The sequence below is a fragment of the Rutidosis leptorrhynchoides genome, chromosome 3 (assembly GCF_046630445.1).
Source record: "Rutidosis leptorrhynchoides isolate AG116_Rl617_1_P2 chromosome 3, CSIRO_AGI_Rlap_v1, whole genome shotgun sequence".
In the NCBI taxonomy this organism is placed as follows: domain Eukaryota; kingdom Viridiplantae; phylum Streptophyta; class Magnoliopsida; order Asterales; family Asteraceae; genus Rutidosis; species Rutidosis leptorrhynchoides.
In genome coordinates this window covers 190,828,392-190,839,914 of record NC_092335.1, presented here as the reverse complement: position 1 = coordinate 190,839,914, position 11,523 = coordinate 190,828,392, and the positions used below count along the sequence as shown (strand labels likewise).

At 36.2% G+C, this 11,523-nt stretch overlaps 1 protein-coding gene across 1 annotated transcript; it reads left to right on the top strand.

Annotated features, from left to right (window-relative positions):
* The first annotated feature begins 1,469 nt into the window (after positions 1-1,469).
* LOC139900709 (uncharacterized) lies at positions 1,470-2,452 on the top strand. The gene is made up of 2 exons (XM_071883469.1): positions 1,470-2,346; positions 2,436-2,452. Exons 1-2 carry the CDS (start codon positions 1,470-1,472, stop codon positions 2,450-2,452), a joined length of 894 nt encoding a protein of 297 aa, XP_071739570.1.
* Positions 2,453-11,523: the final 9,071 nt, after the last annotated feature.

Here is an 11,523-nt window from a genome sequence, read left to right as displayed (position 1 = left end):
ATATATATATATATATATATATATATATATATATATATATATATATATATATATATATATATATATATATACTAGTTGATATATTAAGTTGCATGGTACATAGAAAGCCTTTAGACCATTTTCTGATGTTTGGTTGTGTTGAAAATCGATTGAGTTGTAATTATTCTTTCATTTACAATGGTTTGTAATAATTTTATTTTTCATGTTTTGTTTATTTTTGAGATGTAAAAGTATTAGTGTAGACTTGTATATTTTGTCTATAAAAATGTAACAAGACATGAAGAAAATTCAAGATGAAGTTCTAAGCAATTTTGGAGCCATTTGCAACACCAAACGTTGATTAGGCAAGTGGGAGCTTCAAGACATCACAATGGAGCATGGATATTTGTTATGTCCTTAGATTGACCCGGTCCCTTCGTTTGGCTCACGAAAACTGATTAGGAAAAGGCTTGGCTATGCACCTATTAATTGTTGTGTTTATGTTTGTATGTTGCATGTTTGAATATAGGATATTTGCATGCTAGAAAAATATTTTTTTTTAACAAATCAAACACAAATAAGAGTTTGGTAAATTTATATATAATTTTGAAAATGGTTTTTCATAAAAATATAAAATGAGTTTTAATAAAAAGGAGTTTTTACATAAAGCTCAAAATTGACATTAAAATTATGAAATTTAATAAATTATGAATTTAATAAATTTAAACCAAACTCTTCTATAAAGTTTTAAATAAAAATGAGTTTTATTAAAAATTAAAATTGGTCTTAAGTTAGCGCGCTCAATATATACATATTAATATAGGATATTAGTTAAAAATTGAACACGCCTTGAGTGACTAAAATAGAGATTTTATAAACTCAAGACCAACATATAAAATATGATTTTATCTAAAGTATACGTATAATATATTGTTGAATGCATGCAACAATTATTATACGAAATGTTTTGTCAAATTGAAATAATACAAAACACAAAATCCCTTTTAAAATGTAAGTTTATGCCATCCTTTTTAAGACACTCGCTTGTCATTTATACATCGTTGTGGAGAGAGCATCAGCCAACCACTACGGTCGTCTTGTGATTACCGAGATGGTGCTTCGCAATTCCCATGACAGTCTTGGGCCGAACATCATAGTTTTTAAATAGGACAACTTAATTGTTGCTTCTTGTGGAGAGAGCATCAGCCAAACACAAGAGGCCCAAGGCATAGATGGGATTAAACATACCAGTTGACAATTGTTGTTAAGGATCCCATTAAGATATAGAAATTGTATTAGACTTGCAATTGGTAATCGCTACCTCCCTTGTTGATTTAAACTTAGTGGAGAGAGCATCAGCCAACCACTCAAGGTTAAATGTAACTTGGATTCTAGCCTTTAACAAATTAATTTTTCATAAGAAAGTTAAGGTAATTAATTATTAAAGGATCAAATATTAAAATACTAAAAGAACTTTGTTAATTTTGTAGATGTCACCCAATGCAACTACACCCGTTCACCACCTTTCTCTAAGATCTGTCTTAGAGAAGGAAAAACTCAATGATACAAACTTCTTAGACTGGTATCGTAATTTGAGAATTGTTCTCAAAGTCGAAAAGAAGTCGTATATACTTGATGGACCAGTTCCCGAGGAACCCCCTGCTAATGCCACTGAGAGCATCCGAGATGCTTGGACTAAACACACGGATGACTCCACAGAGGTAGCATGCCTCATGTTATCCACCATGATTCCAGACTTACAAAAGGACCTGGAACATCATGATGCCTTTGAGATGCTTAAGCAGCTAAAGGAAATGTTCCAACTACAAGCTAGGCAACAACGCTTTGAAACTGTCAGAGCGTTACACGCATGCAAGATGGCAGAGGGGACATCTGTAAGCTCTTATGTTCTGAAAATGAAGAGCTACATAGATCAACTTGAGAGGCTTGGATCTTCCATTGGTCCTGAATTGGCAATAGACTTGATCCTCAACTCACTACCAAAGTCATATGACCAGTTCGTATTGAACTACAATATGAACAATTTGGAGAAATCTATCTCGGAGTTGCATTTAATGCTTAAGACTGCCGAGAAGAATATTCCATCCAAAACCTCTGAAGTCCTCATGATTCGGGAAGGAAAAATCAAGAAGTCGCAAGCTAAAGGCAAAGGTAAAGGCAAACCTAAGAGTCAAGGCAACTACAAAGGCAAAAAGTTTGTCCCAAAGGATTCTGTCAAGAAGAAAGAAAAACCTGCCAAAGATGCCACTTGTTTCCATTGTGGAGAAATTGGTCATTGGAAGCGAAACTGCCCGACTTACCTTGCAGAGCTGAAAAAGACAAAGGCTAGCAATGCTAGCACCTTAGGTATCTATATGATAGAACTATTTCCTTTCTCTAGTAATTCAAGGGTATTTGATACTGGTTGTGGAACTCACATTTGTAATAATGTGCAGGGACTAAGAAAGATTAAGATGCTGAAACCAGGCGATTTGATATTGCATGTTGGCAACGGAGCACATGTTGCGGTCGTAGCAATAGGCATTTATGAACTATTATTACCAAATGGCTTGTATTTAATATTAAATAATTGTTATTATGTACCTAGTCTAACTAGGAACATTATTTCAGCTGCACGTTTGTATGAATCTGGATACTCGTATGCTTTTCCTACTGGTAATATTTCAGTTTTCAATAAAGATGTTTTTTATTTTGAGGCACGACCTCACAATGGCATATATGAAGTTGACATACAAGATTCATCCAATAATAGTTCTATGTATAACATAAACACCAAAAAATCCAAGCATGACTTGAATCAAACTTATCTATGGCATTGTCGTCTTGGTCACATAAACAAGAAACGCATAACCAAACTCCAATCTGATGGAATTTTAAAATCAACTAACTCTGAGTTATTTGATGTATGTGAATCTTGTTTAAGCGGGAAGATGACAAAGGCACCTTTCTCCGGTTCCGGAGAAAGAGCAAAGGATCTTTTGGGACTTATACATTCCGATGTATGCGGTCCTTTTAGAACTATGTCAAGAAATGGTGAAAGATACTTCATTACATTTACTGATGATTTCAGTAGATTTGGTTATGTTTACTTATTGAAACATAAACATGAGGCATTTGAAACGTTCAAAGTGTTTCAAAATGAGGTTCAAAATCAGCTAGGCAAAACGATAAAGGTTCTTCGATCGGATCGAAGAGGTGAGTACTTGTGTCAAGAGTTTGACGATCATCTAAAGAATTGTGGAATTATTTCACAACGTACTCCACCCGGAACACCACAACATAATGGTGTTTCTGAGAGGAGGAATCGAACCCTACTTGATATGGTTCGATCTATGATGAATCATACTTCACTTCTTCCATCTTTCTGGACCTATGCCTTATTATCTGCTGCTCGCATACTAAATATGGTACCAACCAAAAAGGTAAATAAGACACCATATGAGTTATGGCATGGAAAGGTTCCAAATTTATCTTATTTGAAAGTTTGGGGTTGCGAAGCTCATGTTCGACAAGAAACTTCCAACAAACTTGATCCCAGATCTGTCAAATGCATTTTTGTGGGATACCCAAAGGATTCTATGGGATATTATTTCTACAATCCTACCGAGAACAAAGTGTTTGTTTCTAGACACGCAATTGTTTCTAGACACGCAACTTTTCTAGAAAAGGAGTTTCTATTAAATAAAGCAAGTGGGAGTAATGTAGAACTTGAAAAAATTCAAGAACCACAAAATATCACACCTGAGGTTGGCACTAGCTATCAACAAATTGTTGAAGAACCTGAACAATTGGTTGCTCAGGAACCTGAAGTAACACAAGACATTCGTAGATCTAGTAGACCTCGTCATAGTCCCCAAAGATATGAAGACATTTTCTTAGTGGATCAAAGTGAGCCCACTAACTACAAAGATGCTATATTAGATCCTAAATCTAAGAAATGGCATGAAGCCAATGAATGATGAGATGCAGTCCATGTATGACAACGAAGTATGAGACTTAGTTGATCTACCTCCTGACAACAAGGCTGTTGGGAGCAAATGGATTTTCAAGAAAAAACCGATATAGAGGGAAATGTACATACATTTAAGGTAAGACTAGTGGCGAAAGGTTTCACTCAAACTCATGGTATTGACTATGATGAAACTTTCTCTCCAGTAGCCATGCTAAAATCAATTAGAATACTCATTACCATAGCCGCATATTATGACTATGAGATATGACAAATGGATGTCAAAACTGCATTCCTTAATGGATACTTAAGTGAAGATGTCTATATGGAACAACCAGAAGGTTTTGTAAATCCTAAGTATCCTAATAAAGTGTGTAAGCTTAAAAGAGCCATTTACAGATTAAAGCAAGCATCTAGAAGATGGAATCTTCATTTTGACGAGAAAATAAAAGAGTTTGATTTTATCAAAAATGAAGATGATCCATGTGTTTACAAAAGGGCTAGTGGGAGCATAGTAGTATTTTTAATCTTATATGTAGATGATATACTACTTATTGGAAATGACATCTCAACTTTACAAAAGGTAAAGTCTTGGCTTGGGAAGTGTTTTCAAATGAAAGACCTTGGCGATGCTGCTTATATTCTAGGAATAAAAATTCATAGAGATAGATCAAAGCGGCTAATCGGCTTGAGCCAAAGTGTATATATTGAAAAGATTCTAAAAAGATTCAAGATGCAAGATTCCAAACGCGGATTTTTGCCAATGTCACATGGTACAATATTGAGCAATTCTCAAAGTCCTAGCATAAACGATGAGCTTAGACGAATGAATGGAACTCCATATACTTCTGCAATTGGATCCATTGTGTATGCCATGTTATGCACAAGACCAGATGTATCGTATGCTTTGAGCATGACGAGTAGATACCAACAAAATCCGGGTGAAAGCCACTGGATGGCTATCAAGAATATCCTAAAGTACTTGAGAAGGACTAAAGATATGTTCTTGATTTATGGTGGTGTGGAAGAAGATCTTACTGTAAAGTGCTACACAGTTGCTAGCTTCCAAACTGATAGAGATGATTCACGATCACAATCTGGATATGTCTTTTATCTTGAATGGAGGAGCTATAACTTGGAAAAGTTCTAAGCAGAAAGTAGTTGCACAATCTACTACCGAAGCTGAATACATTGCTGCATCGGAGGCAGCACAAGAGGCTGCGTAGATGAAAAAGTTCATTGCTGATTTAGGGGTGATGCCAAGCATAGAAGACCCCATAGAAATATTTTGCGACAACAATGGTGCTATTGCTCAAGCAAAAGAACCTAGATCGCATCACAGCACCAAACATATCCTTAGAAGATTCCACTATATACGACACATAGTGGGAGACAGAGATGTTTGTATTCGCAAAGTTCACACAGATCAAAACCTTGCTGATCCTTTTAAAAAGGCTTTGGCACAATCAAAACACGAGGGTCATGCTCGGTGCATAGGGTTTCGTAATGTTAATGATTAGAATGATTTGTAATTTAGTATTATGATATTTTGGAACATTTATGCAACATTTATATTAAATGATATGGTGTATTTGGAGATAATCATACTCATTAATAATTGTTGTGTTCTTTATTAGTATGTTTAAATCCTTGAATAACCCCGTTATTCAAAAACGTCCGTAGTCGATCACAACTATGGGAATAGTTGTGAGTTAAGACTAATGTGAATAAGTTGGTTGACTTTCATGAAGATGAAAGTAGAGCAAGGGAGTTGCAACCAAATTTACCTATGTTTATTGAAGAATAAACATTGGACATGACCCGCTTTCAAGATCACTTCATGGAACGATGTCATAAATGATTCTTGAAAATGGTAATATCTTTATATCCTTTGACCGTAGATACATATTGGGTCTTAAGTGTGAGTATTGTTATACTTTGACATAGTCAAACATTGTTCTTTAGTCAGGAAATCATAAAAGCTATTGTTAAGTATAATATGAGACACATGAGAGACGTGTGTAGTCTAGACGGGATTTGTTCCTCTCATCTGGATGAGAGATTGACATCTACGGGCCCCTCGATGATTTAAATTGATTAAGATGCGTGGCCACGCTCAAACTATGTTGATATATTCAATGGTGTTTGTTTTATCATTTTCAATCTTGATCGAGTAACATAATGTATGAGCTAAATATGAGATTGATTACTATCCATGTCTCATGCTCAACGTGATGTCAGTAACAAAGGGATAACTGATACCTTACCTATATATTGATTTGAAGTTTAAACTTAAGAATCAATGGATTCTCGGAATGACACATTTTCAAGTGTTGTTAGGGGCAGTGGCATGTTGCTAGACGTTTACCACTGTCTGTGTTGACATACGTTGAATCTTGTGCAAGTGGGAGATTGTTGGTTATTAATGCCCAAGACACAACTTATGTCTATACTACTAATGACGTTTGAACCTAAAGGGTCACACACAATGAGCAAATAAATATCAATTACATATTTGAATATGATTTGAATATTACAACCCTATTATACATGTTGTGACATTGTTATTTAATATAAATGATAATACTACAATTGTATGAGAATGAATACAATTACATAAACATGTATGTGAGTAAGTAACAAGTATATTACTTACTTCTTTATATCTTGTTAATTATATAATGTATAAGTATACATTATTAAAGTCATATTATTAAAGTGAAATGATGAAGCATTTACTTTCATGATGACTTGTTTAAAGTGAAATGATGAAGTATTGCCTTTCATCATGACTTGCTAATGTGTTTCTTTAAATATATTAGAACATTCGTACATTTTGGGACAAGTAAGAAAACACACACATGCAAGTATTATTCTCTTTAGTTACTAACAACTTCTACGTTTTCTTTCATGTTTGAAAGACTACTGTGAATACAAGATAGATTTAAAACAAGAATTAAGAAAGAATTGTTTATTATACTTGTTTTCAAGAGTTGTGAAGGACTAGCATCCGGTTGATATTAGATTTTGTTTTCGTGTGGATTACCGATAGAGGAAGGCTACGTTGGCTTCTTAGTATTCTTAGTATCCATAACTTCTCAAGTTCAAAGTCTTCAATGGTTGTAGTCTTTAAACTCACTATTTATTATTTAGTTTTCTTAACAACATGCAATTGGATCCTTGGTGGGGAGTTTTTTGAAAGGTTTAAAAATTGTTGTACATGCTTTCGCTGCTAAATAGTTTTATGAAAAATCATACAAATCCCTTCATAGGTTTGATGGAGTGTTGTTGGATGGAGGGTGACTAGTTCGCGTTGAATGTCGCGATTAAGACCGGAGATGAAACAATTGAGAAGGGCCTCGTGTGATAACCCGGTAACACAGTTACTAATTCGTTCAAATTCGGCTTGGTAGGCGGCTACGGTGGTGGTTTGTGTAAGTTTAAAAAGGGTAGCTTGATGGTTTTCAAATGTAGAAGGACCGAACCGGATCTCGAGCGCACGTGTAAAGTTAGGCCAGTCTCCTAGCAAGCGATTATTGTGAAGGTACTTAAACCAACTAAGAGCTTCTCCTTGAAATGAAACGAGGATAAAGCGATGCGTTGAGCGGGTGGGATGTTGTAAAATGTAAAATATTGGTCGGCATGAAACAACCAATCGAGGGGGTTGGAGCCATTAAAAGATGGAAGCTGGATTTTTGGTGATTTAAGGGTGGAATTTGTTACGGTATTCTGGATGGATGTTGTTGTCGTTTGTTTGACCAACAGGTGGTGGGTTGGAAGGGGATGGTTGGGCGATGATGTGAGTTGCAACTTGTTTATTAAGAGATTCGAGAAGGGCAGTAATGGCGGCTGTTTGATTAATTTTGGTTTTCTGTCATGGTATCAAATTTGGTATTAAGGTTAGTCATCGAATCCAGGAGGTTTGTGAGTAGGTGATTGTTGGTTTCAAGGGATTGATTGGTATTGGCTATGGTTTCCTCAAAAGAGGGAGTGGATTGACGGGGAGGCATGGTAAGCAATGAAAGCATCAAATGATAAAAATTGAACTTAACTAGTCTGGACCGGCCCGCGCGTTGCGGTGGGGGCTTTCGGCCTGCGTATTCATATTTAACGTAACATTGTGTATTTACAGAGGGGAACACGGCCCATGTGTTAAGTGTCGTTCTAGATGTCGTTGTATTAAGCGTTTTTTAAAAAGTATCCGTTTCGAACGTAGTTAGTTTTGTTTTGTTAAATAAATTTTTCCGAGTGTAACGGTGCTGTCGGAAAAATTTAACTCGCGGCGAACAGAAAGAAATGTATTGGAGATAGCCCGAGGTGTTTAGCGTTTTTTGAGTAGTCCCGTTGGGTTCGTAAGATTTTTCCGAGTTGAATGGTGGTCTCGGAAAAATTTAACTCGCACCGAGCGAGAAGATAGGACCCTTATAAATTCGGGTGGAATTAGTTTCTTTTATTTTAATAAAATTATATATTTACACTTTTTACCCTTGAAAAAGTGTAAACTTGAGGGTTCGTTGTGTAAATATAGTCGAAGTTGAAATACCGTTTGTAATGTGAACGCAAACTCAAAACGACAATCCGATATAACAATCCGATATAACTACGGAACCATCACCACTTTTAGTATATAAGTATTAAATATTAAAGATTAAATAAATATTAAATATTAAAAATTAAATAAATAATGAATACTATATGATAACATACCTTAAAACAAAATATGAAGAGAAGTAATATTGTAAGAGAAGTTAGAAATATGCACAATAAATTTAAGGAAGAGCAATGTATGTCAAACCATAACATAACCCTTTAGACAGAGAGAGAGCGATGAGAGAGAAAACCGGAAAAGACCATCGGGCGGGCACGGCTGAAAGAGATCGATTCAATGGTGGCTATGGAGACCGACTGAAGAGGCTATTTGGAACTCAACTAACATCTTACATGTTTTTCAACTTCCCGGAAACCTGGATTGTATCAGATTTATGGCAAACATTCAAACCCTACGGGGAGATTCGTGACGTTTACATGGCGAGTAAACGATTAAAGGGGGGTCAGAGATTCGCATTCGTGAGGTTCTGTCAGGTTAATGATGCTGATATCCTTCTTTCATCCTTATCGGGCATCATGTTTGAAGGAAACCCAATTAAGATTTTTAAAGCCTTTGAACGTAAACCCATTGAAGATGATAAAATACCTGCTGAAGTCCACAGAAACACCAACATACCTTTGGGCAACGCGTTTCGCGATCAACGAAATTATAGTGAAGTCGCTGGAAATCATTCTATTGATCTCCGCAACATGCTTAAAAAAACAGATCTGAGAGAAAAACTTAACGAGAAATATGATAGGAAAAGGGAAGACGAACAGGCGGTCAAAAGAATAACTATCAGGGAATCAGATTGTAAGAGGTACCTAACTAAACGTTCTCTAGTTGGGACCCTCAACGATTGGAAATCTATTCCCCAGATTTGTGCTTTAAGTAGGGCGGATGGAATGATCAATTGTGACATCAAATATTTGGGAGGTATGGAGGTCCTATGGATATTCAATTCTACGTTTGAAGCAGTAAAGGTCAGAGACAATAAGGACAACGCTATCCATCGATGGTGTAGCTCTGTTAAGATCTTAGAGGATGGATATGTTTGTTTAAAGAGAATAGTCCGACTAAACATCAGTAATATGCCGGTTATATGTTGGAATGAAGCTGCTTTCAGTTCCATAGCCAAGCTATGGGGTGTGGTTCTTGAGTTACAAAACTGCACCATTAATCATGAGAACCAAAATATGGAATCTGGTCAGGCAATAATCCTTACTGAAGTTAAAAGTCTTATCAATGAAAGAGTCATCTTAACGGTTGATAACAAAGAAGTTTCAATTTTTGTTAAAGAAGATTTACACGATACTGTAGGCTTTTGTCCAGTTGTTTCATATAATAAAGATGATGAGACTGATGAAGATGAAGAAAAAAATGACTGTGTTCAAAACAACAGTGAAAGCGATGCTAATGAAGATGAGGACGATGAGTATATCGATGACACCTTTGATAATTCAGAAGATGAAGGTGAAAGTGAATTCTCATTAAACAAGGTTCAGGATGAAGATGAAGAGGACCTTGTAGAAGCCATAACACCTCAAAACAAAGTCATTAGTCCGATTAAATCTCATGACACAGGCAATTATTCCGGTAATTCAGGTGGCCGGAGATCAAATTCAGACAATAAAGGGGATGGAGGGTCCAACAGCATTGGGAGCCGTAGATTCTCCCAAGATATCAATCATGATAATAGTGTAAACCAGACAAGCGTGCATGACAGACAGGCATGCTGTGGGAATTCCAATGACAACCGTACCAATGTGGGGCCTAAGCCAATCCAAGAGGGGGAAAAAAAAGATCTAGATAATGATGAGAATAGTTCAAACTTTGTCGAAGAAACCATCGGACAAAAAGGAGAAATGCACGACATGGATCAAATTAATAACCATATGGGCCAGACTCTGGTAGGAAATGAAATGGGCTCTAATGTTGGGCCTAACAATGAACATGTCTCGATTGAGTCCATTAACACTTCCAATAAGTATACTGGGTTTGTTAAAAAATCAAATCAGGCCAAAAAGGGTAAAACAAAAGAATGGAAAGACAAAAGAGCTAGAATATCGAAAGGCAATAATAAAAACTCTACTGTAAACAAGAATGGTAAAAAGAAAAATTGTTGCTGGGCAAAGATTCGCGGCTGGAAATCATCTTCTAAGATGATACATATTAAAAAAACTGCTAGAAGGATTCATGAAGATGATCAAACCCTAAGATCTAAATGTTCGTCATGTGCCAGGGAAGAAAATGGGAAGAACGACTCTGATGGCTGCTCACACAACAGTTACTCATCTGATAATCCAAGCGTCACTGTTAACTCGGCGGAAGTACGTGAATACGGAAGCAAATTGGGCTTAAAATGGATGGAGAAGAAATCTCCCCAGTAAGTTATGATCTGTTCTTTCGTATCTTTCTGTTTTTATCATGAAGATATTATCTCTTAATATTAGAGGATTCGGGTTCGGGAATTCGGAAAATAAATTCGGGTGGGTGCGTAAACTGATATTGAAGGAAAAGCCAACCTTCCTTGCTCTTCAAGAAACAAGATTAAAGCAGGTCAATATTAGTTGGATCCAATCTCTATGGGGATCCTCTAATTGTAATTTCATACAAAAAGAACGAGTCGGTCTTGGGGGGGTCAATTACTAATCTGGAACACAGATTTGTTCGAGGCTACTGTTAAAATTCTCAGTGACAGTATTCTATGTATTCGTGGTTTATGGAGAGATACAGATACCTCTGTAAATTTTGTAAACATACATGGGCCCCACGATGATGCTAGTAAAATCAGGTTATGGTCCTCGCTGTCTAATCTGTTAGGTGATAGTGACGAAGCTTGGGTCCTATGTGGTGATTTCAACGAGGTTAGAGAGCACTCGGATAGACTTAATTGTGAATTTATTGAACATCGAGCAAGAAGGTTTAACGAGTTTATATCTAACAACCAATTGATGGAAATCCCATTGGGTGGCCGAAATTTTAC

Coding starts and splice junctions, on each gene's coding strand:
- LOC139900709 (XM_071883469.1), top strand. CDS start 1,470: ATGTCACCCAATGCAACTACACCCGTTCACCACCTTTCTCTAAGATCT.